Genomic DNA, 21,357 nt, shown 5'->3' on the forward strand with positions numbered 1-21,357 from the left:
CGTCTAGAAGTAGTACAAGTTGGGAGAATGGAGTCTTGGCCCTCAAACAAGGATAACCTTTGGTGTACCTACTGAAAAAGCCTTGTCATACCAAGGAGCAATGTTGGAAGATTTATGGAAAACCACAAAGATCTCAATGGAATAGAGGACTTTGAAGTGGAACACAACAAAGCCTGGTAAGTATGATTCAATCTAGGGAAGACAGGTCACATGATGCTGTAAACGCTAGTAGTGGAGAGTAGAATGAATTCAACGGGATCACTCCTTGATTCATTAGAGAAGTCTAAAGGTACTTGTTCCTTGGAAAATTCGGGTAAGCTTCATTCCTTATATGCTTTAAGTGCCTCTGGTTCAGATTTTTCAAATGCTTGGGTTATTAATTCTGGGGCAACCAATCATATGACTCATTCTTCACACAAATTAAATTTCTCACATATCATCCCTGCCCTAGCAATAGAAAAATAGTTATTGCTGATGGATCCCTTTCCACTATTGCAGGCTAGGAAGACATATTCTAAGTCCATTCGTGATCCTTAAAAATGTGCTACATGTGCCTAAGTTATCTACAAATCTTGTGCCTATTCATCAACTTACAAAAGATTTAAACTGCAGTGTGGTGTTTTCTCGTATTTCTTGTGTATTTTAAGACCATGTTACGAGGAAGACTATTGGACATGCTAAGGTAAGAAATGGTCTTTATTATCTTAAGTTACCTGGTGGCCAAGTGAACAATGGGAACAAATCACCTCTCTCGTTTCTGTCCAGCAACTCTCAGTCCAATAAAGACCAAATTTGGCTTCATCATCTTAGACTTGGACACCCTTCCTTTAGTATCCTTAGTGATCATGTTTTCATCTTTGTTTAAGAATGTTAATGTGTCTAACAACTCTCCTTCCAATAAAGACCAAATTTTGCTTCATCATCTTAGACTTAGACACCCTTCCTTTAGTATCCTTAGTGTCATGTTTCCATCTTTGTTTAAGAATGTTAATGTAAATGATTTTCACTGTGATGTTTTTGAATTTGTTAAAAACCGATGTGTTCCCTTTCCTTTGAGAAATAAAAGAACTGCAATTCCTTTTTCTTTCTTTTTCTTTTTTTTTCTTTCCGTTTCAAAAAAGAATTCTTTTTTCTTTAATTCACAGTGCTCGAATTTTCAACATTTCAAGGGCTCCTTGGTTTGTCTCGTTCATTGATGATTGCACTCGGGTTTCATGGATTTATTTGCTACAACAAAAATCTGATGTGGGCAAAATTTTCTTACAATAGTCAAAACTCAATTCAATGTTGGAATTAAGAGGTTGAACACAAAATAAATTGTATACCATCTCTGAGTCCTTGATTTTTTAATTTTTATTTTTTTTTGAAATGATACGAGTCCTTGATTTTAAAAGTCCAATGGAGGTGTTTTCTTGATATTTTCCATATTTCAAAATGTCAACTAAGTTAGCTCCCAAAGTTTTCTGATGTGTCTCATTTGTTCATATTCACTCTCATGGCCGGAGCAAGCTATATCCAAGAGCTATCAAGAGTGTCTTCATAGGATATTCACTTACTCAGAAAGGGTACAAGTGCTACAATCCTACTACTCGTAAAACTTATGTTTATGCTGATGTCACATTTGCTGAACAAGAAAGTTATTTTTCTTGCCCTTATCTTCAGGGAGAGACATCATTTATGGAAGACAAAGATTTGTTTTTGAGAGAACCATCCATGTTAGTCAAAACATCTCCCATGCATTTGGAACCCACTTCTGAAACCGAACTCCTTTCTGAACCCATTTTTGAAGCTGAGCCTATTGAATCATCTCCTAATCTTTTTGAAGAACCATCAAGGCCAATACACTCTACACTCACGAAGCCACTACAAGTCTACTCAAGAAGGGTAAAGCCTTTGATCAATCCTGTGCAAGTTCAAGAAGCCAAATAATCACTTGGGAATGAGGTAAGTTCTTCTACAAGGGTATCACCTATTGTTCTTGATTTGGATCTGCCCATAGCCACAAGAAAGGGTGTTAGAATGTTCACACAACATCCTTTATCTCATTTTGTGTCCTTTGAAAAATTATCAACCTCACACAAAAGTTTTCTAACTCATCTAAACACTGTAGCCATCCCACAAACCTTATCTGAGGCACTTGGCAAAGAGGAAGGTAAGCATGCAATAAGAGTAGAAATGGAGCTCTTGGAGAAAAATAAAACATGGGAACTATTGGAATTACCAACTGGAAAGAGTTCGGTGGGTGTAAATGGGTCTTCACAGTGAAGTATAAGTCAGATGGATCCATTGAGAGGCATAAAGCGAGGCTAGTAGTCAAGGGATATACATAGACCTATGGGATAGATTATCAGGAGACGTTTACACTAGTTGCAAAGATGAACACAGTAAGGGTGTTGTTATCTCTAGCAACAAACTATGATTGAATTTTACAACAATTCGATGTGAAAAATGATTTCTTACATGGAGATCTTGAGGAGGAAATCTTTATGGAGGTTCCACCTAGCTTTGGCATAAATCTGGGTAAAAACAAAGTGTGCAAACTGAAAAAGGCCCCGTATGGACTCAAACAATCTCCTCGGGCATGGTTTTGAAGATTTGCTAAAGCAATGTTGAATATGAAGTACAAACAGAGCCAGGGTGATCATACATTGTTTATCAAACATTCAGCTTTGGGCGGAGTCACGACATTGATAGTTTATATGGATGATATTATAGTAACTGGGAATGATCTAGACGAAAAGGAAGCTTTTCAGATGTATTTAGCACAAGAATTCAAACTAAAAGGATCTTGGAAAATTAAAGTACTTCTTAGGAATAGAAGTAGCTCGGTCCAAGGAAGGAATCTTTATTTCACAACAGAAATATGTTTTTGATCTGCTAGAAGAAACAGGTAAACTTGGTTGTAGACCATTAGACATGCCTATTGAGCCAAATCATAGACTAAGAGAGTCTATGGAAGGAGAATCAGCTGACTAAGGCATGTACCAGACTTGTTGTGAAGCTAATCTATCTGTTACACATGAGGCCTGACATTGCATACACAATGAGTGTGGTGAGTCAATTCATGCAAAACCCCAAGGATGTCTATCTCCATGCAGTATACCAGATCTTTACAATATTTAAAATAAAAGTTTTAAAACATTAGAGAATGAGGAGAAAGGAGATCTTGCAGTTTTTTGGAACTGTCAAGAGTTTTCTATTTAATTATGACTAGAGTTATTTGAATAAGGGTAGAATTGTCACATGACTTTAGTGTTGAGTTCTATAGGCTTGTTATTTGTGAGGGCAGTTTAGTGATGTCATTATGTTCTAATCTCTATCTTTCCATGATATTAATGAAAGACATTCTCTGATTCAATGGACATATATTAATTCTCTGATTTTCATCTTCTTTGATACAAAGATGGGAAGGTAGAATAAGGGTCGGGTTTTGTGTGGAGTTTGTGAAACCCAATACTCATAGCTACAAAATCCCATGATGGTTGAAAATTAACCACTTCCTTGCTCCATCTCTGTATCTGAGGCCCATCCCCATTTTGCCCATGACCCGTTCCTGAAATGTCTCTTGTTAGTTGTTTTATCTTTTATTTATTAAGAAGATCTTATATTCTTTGTTTTTAAAAATAATGGGCTTATCATTCTCAAGAAAAGGGCTTTAATGTCATTCCATAAACAACTTCTAATACTTTTAATATTCTGTTGCTGATTTTTTAGCCAAGTCAGGTGTTATAAGATCTGGTTTATTAGTTGGAGATTCTCTCTCCATTGTGGTTTCATGGCTCACTTCTCCCCTTTTCTTTTTAATCAGTCCTTATTAATGAAATCACCATTTTCAAAAAATAAGGTTTTCTTAAATACCCAAGAAAGTAAGAGAATTTCATGTTTTTTCTTTTTGAACATGTATATCATTTTTATATTTTTGCGGAAGGCATGTGGGATATTCAGCCTTGCTGGTTGGGTTCAGGGAAACACACCCCTACCACGACTGTAAGTTTTTTCCCCTCACCCACCATCCTTGCCCCATGGGGTAAACGGGAAATCATGTCCCTGGGGTTTTAGGTAGGGTCAGGTTGGGTCTCTTTTGAAAACCAACTATGTGAGCTGGTATTTTGCCTTCCACTGGGTTTCTAAACTTTCTAAGCCAGGGAAGGGAAGTAGTTCTGTTGAACCCAGTTCATCCAGCTCTGATCTGATAACGAAGAACTGAATCTTGTTCCTCCTCTTTGAAGCTATTTCATTCTTCTCATCTCTACTTGCCTATAAAGTTTCCTCTTTATTCCTTTTCTTTTTCCTTTTTCAAATTTAACAGATCTAACATGGTATCAGAGTAGGGAGAAGTCTGCCGAATCTGTGCCAACCATCTTTCTTCTCCTTTTCTTCTGTCACTTCTTCAGATTCAGAAAAGAATTCTAATCCAACCTATTGAGGGTTTGGAACTTCTAAAGTCTTCTTCTTCTCTCCTCATTTTTTGTGCTTAGTGTAATGTTTGACACTTTTTATGCTAGTTGCTGCTTAATGGTGCCTTCTTAATTAAAGATAAGTGCTACTGCCTTCATTTGTTGATCTGTCCTATCATCAAAATTATGTACCTGCCTCTATAGTGGTGAAAAAATATGTGAAAGTTCACTGGAATTAAGTGTCAAGTAAGGTTTTATTAGTGAGGAGTAGTGTGGTCAAACTACTTACGGGTCTGACTTATTTAATTATAGGCCAGGAGGCTTAATTGTTCTTTTACTTATTTTTTAAATTTACATATAAGTAATAACGAGGGGGTTAAGATTTGGATTAGTCGGACCCTATTCCTCTTTGCTGCTCATCTCTTCCTTCTCCTCTCTACCTTTTTTTGTTTTATATTGAATACGGTTCTGTTCTCTACTTCTCTACGGAGTTTCTTCTTTATTGCATCTCTTTAAACTTTTTCCCTTTTTACTCATGTTCTATGGACCTAACAAGAAGTAACCCCTGTGTGTGTGGGTCTACATGCATATGAAAGCAGATATAATATTTATTATCAATGATTCCAACTGTATTTTCAGGCAGAGGATAGAGCTCATAGGCGGGGTCAAACCAATGCTGTCAATATTTACATATTCTGTGCAAAGGTCAGCAAATTTTATTGATATAAAACAGAAGTTTGTGTCTTTTTGTGCTGTTCTCTTTCAATTTTGAAATGACTTGTTGTCAACATCACAGGACAGTTTAGATGAATCACATTGGCGACATTTAAACCGGAGTCTGTCTCGTGTTTCTTCAATGATGAATGGAAAGGAGGAGGCTGTACAAGAGATAGAGGTAAAGAGCTCTTATTTTTTCTATTTGTCAACTGTGAAGTTGGGTTCAAGGTCCATCCCATAATGACTAGCCAACTTAGGAAACCTCTTTCCCAACTAATAAACTCAAGATCTTTGTATTCACTAATCTATGTGGGACTATTCCTGAACACTCTCCCTCACGTGTAGGCTCTCTTTTGTGGCTTTATAAGTGGATAATTTAAGTGTAGGCCCTCTTTTATGGCTCTACAAGTAGATAATTTAGGTGTAGGCCCACATATGAGTACCCACTCTGATACATACCATGTGAAGTTGGATCCAAGGCCCATCCTAAAATGACTAGCTAACTTAGGAAACCTCTTTCCCAGCTAATAAACTCAAGATCTTTGTACTCACTAATCTATGTGGGACTATTCCTTAACACTCCCCTTCATGTGTAGGCCTTCACTTCTCTCTTGTATTAGGTCTCACTTTTCGAGATCTACAAATTCGGCAGCAGATGTGCTAGCCAAGCAGGGAGCAACCCTGCAATCTTTTGTTGTTAAGGATTTGCTCCCTCTCCCTTTGTAATTTTTCTCTTGTTAATATAAATACATCTTTATAAAAAAAAAAAAGTGTAAACCCTCTTTTGTGACTCCACAAGTGGATAATTTAGGTGTAGGCCCTCTTTTGTGGCTCTACAAGTGGATAATTTTAGGTGTAGATCCTCTTTTATGGCTCTACAAGTGGATAATTTTTAGGTGTAGGTCCTCTTTTTTGTAGCTTTACAAGTGGATAATTTGGGTGTAGGGCCGCATATGAGTACTTGCTTTGATACCATGTAAGGTTGGGTCCAAGGCCCGCCCCAAAATGATTAGCCAACTTAGGAAACCTCTTTTCCAACTAATAAACTCAAGATCTTGGTACTCACTAATCCATGTGGGACTATTCCTTGACACTCTCCCTCACGTGTAGGCCTTCTTTTGTGGCTCTACCAGTATATAATTTAGGTGTATGCCCACATATGAGTACCTGCTCTGATACCATGCGAAGTTGGGTCCGAGGCCTATCCCAAAATGACTAGCCAACTTAGGAAACCTCTTTCCCAACTAATAAACTCAAGATTTTTGTACTTAGTAACCCATGTGGGATTATTCATTAACAAGCCCACATATAAAAGAACCTAATACCCATATAGCCCCAAGTCGTAATAGGCGCCATGGGCTCCCACCCAAAAGGAAGTTGGGTATTTGGTTAAGAAGCCTAAAAATGTTCAATTATGTACTTAATGGAAAACCCAAAATGTTCAGCTATGTATGAAACTGTATCTTAAAAGGGCAGTTACAAAGTGAAATGAGCATAATCTTGGTGGATTGAAAGGCTGCTATAAGAAAGAATGAGATACTGTTAAGGGGTTGGAAGCGAGCAAAGGCATACGCACACTAGAAGTGCTTTTACAGGGGTCAACATACTTGGTGGCTGACAAATCTTGCACTAAAAGAAGGCAAATGACATCTAGGGAATATATACAGGGAAACAACAAGCCTGCCAAAATCTGACTGCAACTAGTTGCACTCTAGGGAGCATCTTGGGTGTTGGTGAATATACAGGAGTATTGTGCCCAAGGAAGACTATGAGTGAGGTAGAAGTTAAAGATTATTGTGTAGAATAGAGAGAAGAAGAGAGGAAAGAAGAGGGAAAGCTGCACGAGACAACAGCAGCAGCAGTCAGGGGTCTAAATTCAATCCGTTACTCCTTTTATTAAATCACTTAAATATAAATATATCAATGAGCTAAATTAACCCTTGCCTCTAAACACCTTTTAACCCACTTATTACATATTAGATGTTGATAAAATAGTAGCAAAATGAATCTAATAAAATCTTTAAAACATCTAACCTAGGAGGGGTAACACATATGGTAAAAATGACCATAATGCCCCTGGATACATATTTCAACAAGTGATCCGTGCAGCTGATGATTAAAAAAGAGTTTTGTAAGCTCCATCTATTAAGTGCTTTTGGTGACTTACTATATCTTCAATGACGGTCTATCAACCACTATAAGCACCTTTTTGCTTTCATGCCTTGACTTTGACTGGTGATTGAAGGAAATCGAAGGCCTGGCTGGTTGTGGAGGTGTTATTTGAGATCATACTGGAGGGCCATCCTCATTTGTTAAGGATATGAACTCTTCGCTACCTCATCCAAGGAATAAAGCTCTAGAAAGAGGGTTCTCTTGGTTTTCTAGTACTAGAAGGTGATTCTTGGGATCTCTGTTGCTGCCTCATTCCTGGAGCTTCCCTTCTCTGATATGGAGATTGAGATGGTTTTAACGAGGATTTCTACCGCAGAGCTTGGCCCATTATTAAACAAGACATATCTAGCATGGTTCGGGGCTTCCACAAAGATGACATTACTTTCAGAAGCATGGGGGTTTCCTTTATTGCCTTAGTCTCGAAGAAGGCTAATGTTGAGCAACCAGGTGACTTCTGCCTCATCAGTCTCATCTCCAGCTCTTACAAAATTATTGCTCGGCTCCTCACTCTGCGTTTGAAGGCCTTCCTTCCCTTGGTCATCCATCATGGGCAAGGTACATTCCTTAGGGGAAGGAACATTTTGGACTCCTCCATGGCAGCACATAAACTTTTTGATCATTACTCCCGCTCTAGCATCCCTCACTTTGCGCTGAAGTTGAACCTTGAGAAGGTTTTCAACAAGGTTAATTGGGTCCTTTTGGATGATCTTTTGGGCTAGATGGGATTTGTCAACCATTGGAGGTTTTGGATGAGAACATGCATCTCTTCAGCCTCCTCCCTCCTTATTAATGGGACTGTTTGTTTTTTAAGGGATCCAAGGGAATTCGATAGGGGGATCTGCTTTCCCTCCTCTTATTCAATATTGTGGTTGAGCTCCTCTCGGCTATGACCTACAAGGCTAAGGAGGTTGGCTGGCTGGAGCCGATCAGCAACATTGACGCTTTCAATGTTCCCCTCCTTCAGTATGTGGATGATACTCTATTATTCGGGGTTGGATCTTTGGATTATATTATGAAGGTCAAGGCTTTGTTGGGTTTTTTTGAGATTGCTTTAGGGCAGAAAGTTAATTGGTAGAAGACCACTTTATTGGGGTTTAACATCAACTCGGAGGAACTTTGTTCCATTGCGGATCTCTCGGGTTGCTCTTTTTCTACACTTTTGGCCACCTACCTCAGTCTCCCCCTCTTCACATCTTGCATCAACAAGGACCTATAGAGCCCATTTATTGAGAGGTTGGAATCTCGTTTGGCTACTTGGAGGAGTCGTGCCTCTCTAAAGTTGGGGGTTTCCCTTCTCAAATCTTGTTTGGCTGGTATCCCAACTTATTTCTTCTCGTTTATGCATTGCCCCGCTTCGATTTGCCACCAAATTGACAATTTGATGAGGAGTTTCCTTTGGCGTATCATCTGGTGGGTTGGAAGGATGTCTGCAATTCCAAATCTAAAGAAGGCTTGCGTGTTCGGCTCACCAAGGATATGAATATGGCCCTCCTCCTCAAATGGATCTGAAAATTCAACATTGCCGGCAACAACATTTGAAGATCAATGGTGTCATTCAAGCTTAATTGGCATGAGACGTGGTGGACCTCGGGAGGGAGGAGAGCTGCCCTATCTTCAGTATGGAGAGCTATATTTCCTCTCCTCTCACTGTTCCACTCGGGCATTTGCCTCTACATTGGTAATGGTTGCTCGATCCGCTTCTAGGAGGATTGGTGGGTTAGTTCGTGGCCTTTGAAGGCTTCCTTCGGTAGCATATGGCGGGCCTCCACGTAGTGTTAGCTGTCGGTTGTGGATGCTTGAGGTTTGGGAGCGTGGGGTCTTCGGTTATGTTGGGGTCTTGATGATGCAGATGCCCTTCTTGCTTCTTGCTTGTTGGAGGTGATTTCCTCTTCTAGGCCTCATGATGCTTTGGATGATTCGATGATCTGGTGACCAGAGGCTAGTGGTATGTTTTTTGTCTCCTCTGCCTACACCCTCATCAAGGGGTGGACCGCGATAACTTCTAACCATGAGGTGGCTCTTATTTGGTGTCTCTCTGCTCCTTGAAGGTTAAATTCTTCCTATGTAGTTTCAGGCTCAATAGAATTCTCACTGCACTCACCTTCATCGCCATGGTAATCTCAGTGTGCACCTCACCTTTATTGCCATGGTAATCTCAGTGTGCACCTCATGCCCCTTTTCTTGGTCCGTGTGGATGAACATCCTTAGTTGATTTGGGCTTCAGCTTTGCTTGCCGAATGACATCCTCTCGGTTGGGCTCTTGCTTCTTGGTGTTCCCCTTCCTAAATTGGGAAGGATGATCATTTCCGCTTGTGTTGCCTTCATCCCTTGGGCATTTGGATGGAATGCAACAATAGCCGCTTCAACGCCAAGCATCTATCTCGTGATTGGGTTATCTCCTCGATTACTGGCCTCATCTCCTCTTGGCTCCATTCCAGGAAGGAATTTTCTGCTCTCTCTGGGCTCTTGCTCAGAGATGACTGAAATATCATTGCTCAGATGGGAGCCTCCCGCTATGCAGGAGTGGCAACCCCTTAATCTGGGCTTCATCAAGATGGATTTTGATGGTAGTTCTCTCGGCAATCCTGGCATAGCGGGCTTCAGCGGCGTTTTCCATGATTCAGGTGGTAACAAGCTCATATCTTATTCACGACCTATGGGCATTTTTGACTCCACTACTGCCGAGCTTTAGGCCCTCAAAGAACTCATCATCTTCCGAGAGCATTTCTCCGGGCTGCTCCACATTGAGGGAGACTCTGCGGTGATTGTTGGATGGTTCTCCTCTCCTTCTTCTCCGATGTAGCATAATTGGGATGTGTACTATTCCATTTGGTCTCATGTGCCTAGATCTGCAAATTCTGTTGCGAATGGTTATGCTAAGCAGGGGACCTCTCTCCATGCCCTTCTTGTAAGTGGGAAGCCTGCCTAATCTTTTTTTTTTTGCTCTTTGGTTTTAATAAATTCATCCCTTTCTCAAAAAAACAGAAGATGATTCTTGGTAGTAATTTTTTGGATGAAAGGGATGAAAGGAAAAGCTTCATTCTACGGATGCTGAAGCATTATTTTGGAAGGTCTTGGACTATTTAGTCAGTTCTTTGTTACTAGAAGTCATTGCCTTCACTAAATTCAGTATAGCCAAGGAGCTTGTAGTCAACATTCTAGTCTCTTCCTCAAGGTTTTGCTTCTTAATAAAGTATCAATGCTAGCTAGCAAAGAAACAACCAAATAAAACAGGGACAGGATTGGCATTCTCAGGGGTGGGGAGCTGTGATGGGGTAGTCCAGTTTTCTCAAATCTGTGTGAGTAGGGGTGGCTTCGAACTAAGCCGGCTCGGTGCCGGCTCGGTTCGATTCGGTATCTCTCGAGCTTGAGATCCGGGATCGGCTCATTTAAATTAACTTGCCGAGCTCGATCTAATCTAGGTTCGACTCGACGGTTCGACGGCTCGCGAGCCGACTCATTAATTTAACGAGCGGCGGGATTCGGGGGATTTGGGATTTCGGGAGTCTCGGGACCAAGAAGAGAGTTGCATTGTGGGACTCTCTTCCATTCCATCTCTGCCATTTCCATGCCTTCTCTGCCGTTTCCATGCCATCTCAACACGATTTTCTCGCTGAAATCGTGGATTATAGATCAAAATCGCTGTCCGTCAGCGGGGATTCATCGGAAATGGGGGATTTTTGGTCTTCATATCCATCGTTCTCCCTCTTTTGCTTTTCTTCGTTTCCTCCTCTGGGTTCCTGATTTATTCCCCCTTTCCCCTATGTCGTGGGTAATTTTTCGGTTTTGTGCTCCGAGCTCATGATTTCCCGATAATCTCTTCGGCAGGTTATGCTTCTTTTGGAATTTTCATCCAGGTAGTTATTTTTCTAGTTTGCTACACGTTGTTTACGGATTGTCCCTAGGCTGGCCACCGGGCTCGCGGTTTCTACTTTGTTTGAGCATCAAGCAAGTGGAGTGGCAATATTTGACGATCGATTGTTCTCCTTGCTGTTCTCGGACAGCGCAATTGAAGTTGTCGGTGTTGGACGGGATTTTGCTGATCGTCTTCATGGACGACTTAGGGTTTTGATTTTGTTTTTAGTTGGGGTCCTTTGCCTTTCTAATTTGTGCTTTTCTCCTTCTTCCTTCAAGCGAAGTTGTTACTGGAGTGGGTACCGAAGCCTTGTCTCTGATTTTAGTTGCAAATTGCGTTTTATGAGGGAAAAAAGTGATGCATTGGAGCTTCGATTTTGGTGATCGGTTGGAGGTGGTCTTTGAGTTTCCAAGTGGTCTTTCTTGACCCCCTCACCTCTGCGGCCGGGTGTCATGTATGCAGGATGTTTCAGCCACAAGGTACTCCTAAGTAGACCTGTAGTCTCCTTGCTGTCTTTTGTGGAAAAACTCCCGATGAATGAAAACCCAATCAGGAAGATGGACAGCAATTCTATCCTTTTCCAGTGCTCGTTTCTTTGGGCCGGTTGGAGGTCTAGACTCTAAATAATCCGGGTATTGATGAATTCCGGCATTCTTTAGACTCACGTGATTCTAATTTTGTTTACTTACAAGGAAAGCGACTTCCGAACGAGGAAGAAATTGGACCGTTGGTGTGGGGTGGAGTGAACATATCTACTTCTGAAGCCATCGCTGGGCTCTTTGAGCCGAAGGTTCCGTCCATGGTTTACTTGGAGATCCCGAATGGTGAAAAATTGGCTGAGATTCTTCATGTAAAAGGGATTCTTATGTAATATACTAGAGAAAATCATTTTCAAGTTATGCAGCTTCTCATTTTCGTCAAGCGTTCTTCTCAGTTACGCAAAGTTCTTGTAGTCATACATGGGATGCATTTCAGCTTGCCCATGCATCTGTTAGGCTGTATTGTGTGAGAAACAATTGTTTGATTGCTTCTCCGAAATGCAAGAAGTAGTCATGGACGGTTACGACTCAACGTTTGACACGCTGTACAATTCAGAGACCCCTGTATGTGTCCTGGATCGCCATTGCTCGAGCTCGAAAAGTGAGAAAACCAGTACTGTGAGATTGGAGCTCAAGAGGCGAAAGATGAGCGATTTTTGCAAACAGAAAACCTTTCAGCTTTTGCAGATTCAGCAATGCTGAGAAGGATAGAAAAAGGAGAAAAGAAAGCCAAAAAATTATTTGAACGATGAGACACAAAATCGCTGCATCTTGATCTCGTATGGAGGTAAAACAAAATGGAAAGGAGAAAAGAAGAGAAAATTAAAGAAAAAAAAATCGTTCGCTTTTGTTACTTCTCTTGTGAGAATGGACGGAGAAGGACAAAACAGAGCTTTGGTAAGTAAAGAGACCGAACGAGTGGAATTTCTATTCTTGTTTGCTTTTTAAGTGTTAGTGTAGTTTAGTTGTTGTCAGGAATAAGAGAAGCTAATTTTGAGAAATAGGCAGAGATGGTTTTTTTGCTTTTGCTTTATTCTCCCTAAGTCTCATCATCTAAAAGCCATAAGGTTGGCGGTAAACCAGGACCACGCTTGCTAGGAGAGCCTCCAAAAATTAATATTACTCTGCTAGAAAAGGTTACAGGTGAAGAAGATGAAGATTCACCCACTGCACTTCTTGAAATTAAGATATATGATGATGAGACGAACATGAGGTTTCTAGTTTGTGGGGCCCCATGTACTCTGGATGCTTGTTTACTGGGGTCACTGGAGGATGGCCTCAATGCCCTGTTGATTTGATGGCGAGTGCTGCTTGCTTTGTCATAGTAGCGCGGCTGGTGACTGGGTGAACTGTGGAATTTGCGGCAGGTGGGCTCACTTCGGTTGTGACGGCAAGGGCTAGTCATTTTGGGATGGAGCTTGGATCCAACTTCACACATAATTTTATATACAATTTATTTGATATATATTTTTTGAAAAGTTTTAAATGTATGTTGAAGCTTGAGCTCAGCTCGAACTCGGTTAAAATTATTGGGCTCGAGCTCGATAGCAATTTTAGGCTAGAGGTTAGGGTCGGCTCGAGCTCGAATTCGAAATATTTAAATCAAGCTCGGCTTGAACATAGGCAGGTTCGGGCTCGGCTCGGCTTGATGCCACCCCTATGTGTGAGTCCTTCGCAATAACATATTGTCTTTGATTTCTATAAGTTAGATTAGTCATGATATGGCATAGTCTTCTTTGTTTATTTGGTTCTAGAATTTTTTTCTTAAGTTTACAAGTTTCTTTATATGTAATTGGTTGCTAGGTTGATAAGATCTATAATCTGTCTCAAATTGCACAATCACAAAAGAGTGACACTGGAGCAGAAGCTCGGATCACAGATGGCAAAAACTGTGCAAGACAAACCAATAAATTCCAGCAGGTGGACTCAGAAATTTTAATTGGTTTCCTCTTTCTTACTTGGTTATTTTTTCTTGAATTTTCTTGATTTCTGGAAAATCCCTAATCATTTAACTTTTGTATAGTGTTCCTCGAGGAGCATAGTTTCACAGGTTGAAGGGGTTGATGCTCCAGAGATGGCAGGCAACTTTATTCCAGGTAAACCTTTAGCTTAGGTATCTAAATTTTTGGCTATGCTGCATTTGAACCAGCAGTTCTAATGCTGAGCCTGCATTTCTCGTCTTGAAGATTTGGGGACATGTGATACCAAAACATATGCTTTGGTTTCTGAGGTGAATGGTGAATCTCCTGAGCTAGCGGCTGCTCATGACATTAGTTGCTCCTCCCAAGAAGTTCCAGTAACTTCATCATTGCAGATGAGTAAAATGAATGCTGTAGAGATCACTTCCACATGTAATGCAGATATTAACACTTACAAAAAAGATTTGATGGTGACTACAGAATGCAAAACTTGCTTTTTATCAAATGAAGAGCCAAAATTTTCAGAAACACTTTCAGTAAATTCAACTGAGCATAATACAGAAAACCGGACAGCAACTGCTGCTGAGGTAGATGACTTCATTCAAGCTGATTCTCTTCGATTTGAGGTGAGAACCCTTAATGATTTTCTTATCTTATTATCAATATCTGAGAGTATCAATTGCTATTTTATCAAAAGTGCTTGCAATGATGAGTACATGCCATGTCGGGAATTTCATTCTCCCTAGATCCTAGTGGCCCATATTTTTCAAGTTAAATTAGATGGTATTTGTGGATCTTTTTATTGTAGCTAAGTTCACCTGACAATTGGATAGGTTGGCATGAAACTGAAGAATAATGTACAGATCATGCTATGTCCATAATATGACAATATTTATGTATGTAATCTACTTGGAAGTATGCTCATCTTCTTTGCTTTTTCTACACTATAGGTGAGCCAATACACCGGGCGAGTGCACTTGTATGCTTGCATTGTTGGCAAAGATTCAAGACCAAGACCATTACTTGAGAACTTTCGGCAGGAGGAGCTTGAGTCATCACTTTCTTCTCTAATTAATGCAGACAAAGAAACAACTCCAAAACTCTTAAAGGAAAATTCAGCATGCAGGAATGTTTTGCTAGAATTCATCAAGGAGTGGAATAATCTAAGACCCATTGAACAGAAGAAACTACGTGGCAAGCCTTTACAACTTCCTTTAGAACTTGAGCTCTGCTATTTGAAACAAAATCTCAACCATGGATCAAAGGTATCGCCTTGCTAGAAAGTAGCTACCTATATTTTTAAGGTCTTTAACGTAACCAGCTATTATATTTATGAAATAGTTGGAGCAGGTAATGGTGAATGGCATGAAACTTTTTTAGCTAAAGGTGTGAACATCGTAACAACATTCTTCTTTAGATTCATCACAGAAAGTATGTTCACATGTATCAATACTTGTGCTAATAATAACTTTGCAGGGATTACTAAAAGGTGGAAGCAAGAGGCGAGTTACACCATTGGATGAGATAAGCAATCCTCTGCCAGAAAATGCTGTTTGGAAGAAGATCTTGCTTCAGAAAGGGTCTAAAAGGGGGGAGAAGGAGTACTTACAGGCTTGGTCCTTAAAAAATGAACCACTGTGTAAACTTTGTCAATCTCCATGCTGGTAAGTAGCATTCATTGAAAAATGAGATATAATAATTTGTGACTTTAATTTTGCATTTGATCTATTCTGTTTTGATTTGATCTATTTCAATGTTTTGACAGTGGAAGCGTTGCTAAAACTCCTCAATTCTTTGAAGATCTATTTTGCAATTTGAACTGCTATGAAGAATATCGGATAAGAACCAGTCAACGATACCTCAGGGAGGTAAAATTTAATATCATATTGTGACAAACTATTGATTGATCATATTTGTGCCTAACTAGTCTCTCCTAAATATTGGTATGCTGTGTTTGGTTTACAGGCACTCTTTCAAATTGAGTTCGGTGTTTGTACTCAGTGCAAGCTAGATTGCCATAAACTTGTGCAGTACATTAGGCCTTTATCAATTGAAAGGCGCAGGGAGCACATAGAAAAAGTGGCTCCAAAGGTGGCAAGAAACAAAAAACTGTAAGCGAAAACGTGTTCCTTATAGATCCAGAAAAGATAGCTGAACAACATGAATTGGAATATCTTGTCAAAGTTTCTTCATATTTGAACTGTTCTAGTTGCTTTAAAACATATCATGACTTGAACAAGGAAAATTTCCTGCTTACATTTTTTCTTTATTTTTTCAGAGTTCTTAGCTCAGCTTGATGATCAGGTCTGAGCACAGAACTGCAGCAAAATGGCCACCATGCAGTGCCATGAGAAAAATTCTGGAAAATTCAAAACTAAACTGAAATAAAAGTTTCTCTAATAGAAGTTTAATGGAGTTTTAATGAAAGAAATGGAGTGAAATATGGGGGGAAAGAATAGGTTTGCATGGCAACGGATGGAGGAAAAGTACTTTTGACATGGAGAACAAACACACACTCCTACACTTGCACAAACACAGTTTATTGGGGATTGTAGTCTGCTAATTCTTATATCTGTGTTAATCCCCTACTTAATGGTACACACTCCCTCCACTTAATCTTCTCCCAACTTCCTAACTTCCAATTTGTTGTTGATATTCTGTTAAATGTGATTAAAGGTTGGACCTATTATTTCATGAAATGACAAACAGTGAATCTGAAAGAAGTAGCGATGGTCCACATGATTGCATATCATGAGAAAAAAAATTATGGCTGTTATAATTGCAACTATGTAAATTAACGTTAGCATTATCTCTAGCTATTGTTTGACGATAATGCTTGATGACTTGCAGGCTTGAGAGGCTCATATATGAACCCACTCAGGGCAATGCGTGGCATGCAGACCATATGGTACCTGTATTTGAAGGCGGAGGTTTGAAGCCAAACACTTAATTCAGACTCTTATTTTCGTTTGCTTTATAGGCGTAAAGCATTTTTTTATAACAATTCTATCTGATTAAACAAAATTGAGCAAGATATGATATTTTTTTTTAAGTCACTTGAAAAGTTCTACCAGATAAAAAACCATTTGTCAGCCCTGACGCTGAAATCAGTATATTGATTTCATTTTGTCATAGTTTATCTAGACACTAATTTGACTGGCCAGCCATGACATGAAAGAGCCAAGTTCATTATCCCTTGCACAAACCACTAAAAAAAAAGTAAAAGGAAAAGATTATCTGCCATTTTATTGAAAAAAGGTAGGTCTTGCACTCCTGTTAGAATGCTTTTGAGTGAGCTGTCTGAACTAAGAGCAATTATAAGCAGGAAGTCATATAGACCGATCTGATAGCTTTGCTTCCTCTCTCAAAGTTTCTTATCGTTCAAGCCAACAGCCAATCGTTTTTGACCTATCTTCTCCTCTGTTTTTCTTTTCTTTGTACATAATTTCAACTTCTGCTACAGGTGAATGCAGACTGGAAAACATGAGGACTCTCTGTGTGGCTTGTCATTCAGAGGTCACTGCAGCTCAACAGGCAGAAAGACGGTTAATGAGAATCAAGGCCAAAGAGCAGCTAAAAAGTGTGATCAAGGAGCTTCAACAAAACCCAACAGAGATGGAGACAATTCCTAACGTGGAGGTAATATCATTGAATCTTTCTGCTTAGAACTTTATAGCAAACAGTTCTCTGTTATTTTACTAAAGGGTGTTAATATCAAGACTGTTGAGTACCAACTCCCTAATAATCTGTAAATTTCCTGGTAAACACAAGCACGTGTACATATATATACAGATGGATGCTCAGACACATTGAAAATTGTTAATATTATGTTTGTGACGGTACACGGACCTGATGTCTTAGGGCCAAGTTTGTCTGGAGGGCAATGAAGATGAACTGTTGATCAGAGTACCTGGCAGTGCATATTCTGGAGACCAAAACACAGAGCAAATCCAATGAAGCATACTCAATTCCAGAACAATGTTAAAAAGGCTTTAATTGGCATTGCTTCGCTGACCACTGCTGGGAGCACTTTATCCTGTGTTGTGAAATTTTTGTACTTAATGTAACTCGTGGGGATGGCATTTAACTGGCATTATCTCTAACTATCAATTGGAAAATTAACGTTATCTAGGGGTAAGAGAAGTGTAAAATTCTGTATCATTTGTACACTGCAGAAATATTCATCTTTTGCAATAGCCAATGATGTGATAGACAGTATCTTAAATTTGATCTTCTTTAACATCAGCACAGTATCATTATTTGGATTCATCCTCAGATTCAAAGTCCAAGCCAGACATGCTCATCCGTCCAACATTCACTGCAAATTGCACGAATATAGGAGATAGTAAGAAACAGTGATGGGTGTTTGTACCGAAGCAATTTCAAGGGTTGTAAATATTTCTGACATATAAAAAGTTTTTCCTATCGTTAAAGAAAAATATCCCTATGACAGATGGTTTGATGTGGATGTGCTACTACAAGAATCAGTTCAGACTGAAAATTCTCATGATATAACTATGCTGTCACATGGTCTTCTCACTCTATAAATCAATGATACCATTTGCCAATGAGCAGAGTAAAATTTTCTGTAGTTTCTCCGGTATTGAGTTTTTTGCTGAAGCCAAATGTCTGAAACCATTATGAGTTTGATGACCAAATATGAAATTTGCTTTCAGCTAACTGAACTTAGAGGAAACCATGAACCATGCATAGCTGCGGTCAAAGCCTACATATTTTGTCAGACTTTGAGATCCAATATCTCAAATGCAAAAAGAAATGTCTATTGAACTGAGAGGAACCTGTTTTAGAGGAACCTGTTTTGCATGCCATTGGTACAAATCTACAACTTTACTTTTAAATTTTTAATATCCAAACTTTATTTTTAAATTTTGTGGAATATAACTAAAAAAGGAAACCACCAGCTTAAACTGTCTCTCAACAAGTCAGATAAGCTTTAAAGTTTCCACCCTTTCAGTACTGTAGTCTCTGGAGTTTCAGCCTGATCCTCATCAAGTAGGTTGTACTAGGTCATTCAAGGTCTCATCCATCTAATGCAGCACATATCACCAATCAAGTGACATGAACAACTCCTATTCACTGAAGGACGGGATTCCTCTGCAATTACGGTGGTACTTCTGTATAATAATGCTGAGTACTTGTTTCAAAAAAAAATAATGCTGAAAATTGAAATGCAAAAAAAAGGAAGGTCTGCTCACCTACAGCATCAAGTCCTGATACATTTGGCATAAACTTTCTGATATGATCGTCTGCTGCCATGTCAGCTTTCAGTGTTTCACACTCAAAAGATATCAGAATTTTCTGTTTCTCATGCTTCTGCTCAACCATTCCAACAACATCCTTTTCCCATCTGCAATCAAATAACTATATTTAATTTTATATATTCTGAAATTGACATATAAAAAGTGGTAATAAATGCTCCAACACATTTTGATGCTAGTGAGAGCAGGTGCAACCTATTTGATCATCTATGATCCATATAAAAAGAATATCCATGTTGTATATTTCTTAAACTCAAATGATAAGAAAAACTAACCCACAGGATCTCCCTAATCATCCCACAGAAGGAAAAGTTCATAGCAAGTAAAATGATATGCAATTAGATAATCAGGTGTATAATCCAATGCCTTTAAAACTGGGCCTGACGAGGCCCTTTCTGATTCTCACACAGATAAAGACTTGAAATCAAGACCTCACACTATAAACACCACCCTCCCCCCACTCTGTTGGTCATTGAGCCAATGAACTGATTTGTACATCTTAGCAATTAACCTGGCATGAGACCTTTCACTGAACCAATCCAGTTTTGTTGACTTGAACCTTGCTTTTAAAACTGGAATCTCAAACTCGGAAAAAGGACTAAAACACAGTATTCGAACCAAAAATATGGCCACTACGTATCATGCCACATTTGAAGTTGTGCCATAACATGGGAAAAGAGTCTCTGTCACATCTGAAATACATGTAAACTTATAAGGCATTTGAATCATCATTGTTATTGGGAAAAAAAGGTGTAGATATAAGTTCATATAAGCTTAGGTTCACCCAATTTTCATTTTAATGACTTAAAATTGAATTTTACTTTTTCTCTATTCATTTATTATCCTAGGCATTCATTTATTTTGAGATTTTTTATAATTTGTATTAGTTTTTAATGGATATAATGGCATTATTGTAAATACAATAAAGTAGATGGAATTCATGTAAATAGAGCAACTTTTTCAAAGAAGAATTCATATTTGGCTGGACTAGAGACCAACCTCTTTTCCCTATTGTTATTGTCATAATTATTGTTGTCATCATTATTACTTATAGTATGATGTCTTGGGGCTCCAACCAGGCCTTCAGATTGATTGGTTCTTATGATACTGGTGTAAGCAAACGCCCTGCAATGCACTGTGTAGTTTGTCATAAGACAAGATATAAGATCTAATCCAGACTGCAATGACAAAGCAATACAAGTTAATGTGGATCATTCTACTTAAGAGTTCAAATAAAAGTACCAAACATTAAGACCTAAATCAACAAGGTTCACATGCACCAGTTCATGAATAACTGGAATAAAAAGTAAGATCTAGAATGCTAAATAACTTTGTCATTAATATTCGAGAGATCAAATGAAACTGGCTATCGAAGGTACAACTGACTCCATTCTACTCATTTGATTGTCTTCATGCTCCAAATTATTCAGGGTTAAGCTACCAAATATGACCTCAATTCTTGGAACTTTCAAGCTATTATTGATCAAACAACGTTACTTATTATATTCAATCAAACAACATTACTAACATGAAATTCTGGAGTTGAAATGTTACTCTTCAAGGTTCAGTTTATTTTTTGGCACAGAACTCTTTCTTATCGCTCTAGTCACATTTGCGTTTATCATATTTAAAAAAATGCTTATACCCTACACAGTTGAACAGAAAACAGCTGTACAGAAGAAAGATGAATTAATTACCCATGGGCATGATCAACATTGCGGAAGCGAGCAGCATCATGACCTCTGCACTCCACTACAACTGCCCGTTCTCTCTTGCTCTGTTACAAGCCAAATTTCACAATGGTTAATCACAATAAAAGTACGTTACACTACAAAAAGTTATTAAGTAAAAAATGTCGAAGGGGTCTTACAGCATAGTCGAAGATGGTCAGCTTGATAAAGCGATAATCTTCCCCTCTGCTGCATTCCCTCTCGCAAGCCAATTCTTTTTTACCCAAAGTGAGAAGCAAGGTAAGCAATTATATGCGTTAAAAACATTCCCCGTATTTTATTAGCAGAATCAGTAAAGTCCAATCTCTTAAAAGATCGTATTAGAAGTTACTGCGACTGAATTCTAGACCTCGTCAACCTAATCAGCCAATATCACTGACAATTTCATGAAACACTAACAACTGATTCTCTTTACAACGAATATTTTTCTTCTTCCAAACACATTGTAATAAGAATGTATTAGAGGCATACCGGTGCCATGAAGACCGTAGCAAACGGAATCAGGAAGCGAAATGAAATGTCCTGAAATAGAACCCGACGGCAGCAAGGCTATAGAAGCAATGCCTTCCATATCCTTCGGCATGCTTCGTCTCCACTTTCTCCCTCCGCACAATGGCTTCCACTTTATTTCTCTCCAGTCCCTATGTAAAAAGGAGGTCGGATTCGTCTACCGACTAAGATGTCATTTTTTCAAATTATTTTATAATTAATATTTCATCGAAAAATATCACCTTGTAATTTTAAGTTA

At 39.0% G+C, this 21,357-nt stretch overlaps 2 protein-coding genes across 7 annotated transcripts in view; one reads left to right on the forward strand and one right to left on the reverse strand.

The window, feature by feature from the left end:
• LOC137951255 (uncharacterized) overlaps positions 1 to 17,557 on the forward strand; it is a 40,084-nt gene extending 22,527 nt beyond the window's left edge. Inside the window, exons 13-24 of the mRNA XM_068797841.1 lie at positions 5,037 to 5,102; positions 5,194 to 5,292; positions 13,485 to 13,601; positions 13,705 to 13,777; positions 13,868 to 14,226; positions 14,551 to 14,865; positions 15,077 to 15,264; positions 15,366 to 15,468; positions 15,566 to 15,711; positions 16,451 to 16,530; positions 17,064 to 17,239; positions 17,462 to 17,557. Of these exons, the coding sequence (XP_068653942.1) occupies positions 5,037 to 5,102; positions 5,194 to 5,292; positions 13,485 to 13,601; positions 13,705 to 13,777; positions 13,868 to 14,226; positions 14,551 to 14,865; positions 15,077 to 15,264; positions 15,366 to 15,468; positions 15,566 to 15,711; positions 16,451 to 16,530; positions 17,064 to 17,239; positions 17,462 to 17,557 (1,818 nt within the window). The remainder of the gene's footprint in view (positions 1 to 5,036; positions 5,103 to 5,193; positions 5,293 to 13,484; positions 13,602 to 13,704; positions 13,778 to 13,867; positions 14,227 to 14,550; positions 14,866 to 15,076; positions 15,265 to 15,365; positions 15,469 to 15,565; positions 15,712 to 16,450; positions 16,531 to 17,063; positions 17,240 to 17,461) is intronic.
• LOC137951646 (uncharacterized) lies at positions 17,311 to 21,236 on the reverse strand. 6 transcript variants are annotated; one of them, XM_068798457.1, is made up of 6 exons: positions 21,081 to 21,236; positions 20,750 to 20,823; positions 20,577 to 20,656; positions 19,879 to 20,004; positions 18,817 to 18,968; positions 17,311 to 17,918 (listed from the first exon to the last, which is right to left on the reverse strand). In XM_068798457.1, exons 1-6 carry the CDS (start codon positions 21,190 to 21,192, stop codon positions 17,857 to 17,859), a joined length of 606 nt encoding a protein of 201 aa, XP_068654558.1. In that variant the 5' UTR covers positions 21,193 to 21,236; the 3' UTR covers positions 17,311 to 17,856. The 6 variants fall into 6 exon arrangements, with proteins under 6 accessions (XP_068654558.1, XP_068654563.1, XP_068654560.1 ...); XM_068798459.1 differs by having other exon boundaries at positions 17,769 to 17,918; positions 18,821 to 18,968; XM_068798456.1 differs by lacking the exon at positions 17,311 to 17,918 and adding an exon at positions 18,476 to 18,715.
• Between the last annotated feature and the right edge of the window lie 121 nt (positions 21,237 to 21,357).

This window comes from Aristolochia californica, unplaced genomic scaffold (genome assembly GCF_029961685.1).
Source record: "Aristolochia californica isolate CCGP_79_NKW_82.1479 unplaced genomic scaffold, dmAriCali1.0.hap1 SCAF_15, whole genome shotgun sequence".
Lineage (NCBI taxonomy): Eukaryota > Viridiplantae > Streptophyta > Magnoliopsida > Piperales > Aristolochiaceae > Aristolochia > Aristolochia californica.

Coding starts and splice junctions, on each gene's coding strand:
- LOC137951646 (XM_068798456.1), bottom strand. CDS start 21,192: ATGCCGAAGGATATGGAAGGCATTGCTTCTATAGCCTTGCTGCCGTCG. Junction 20,657..20,749: donor TGACCATCTTCGACTATGCT/GTAAGACCCCTT, acceptor GGCTTGTAACAG/AGCAAGAGAGAACGGGCAGT. Junction 18,969..19,878: donor AATAACAATAGGGAAAAGAG/GTTGGTCTCTAG, acceptor ATTTGATTGCAG/ATGGGAAAAGGATGTTGTTG.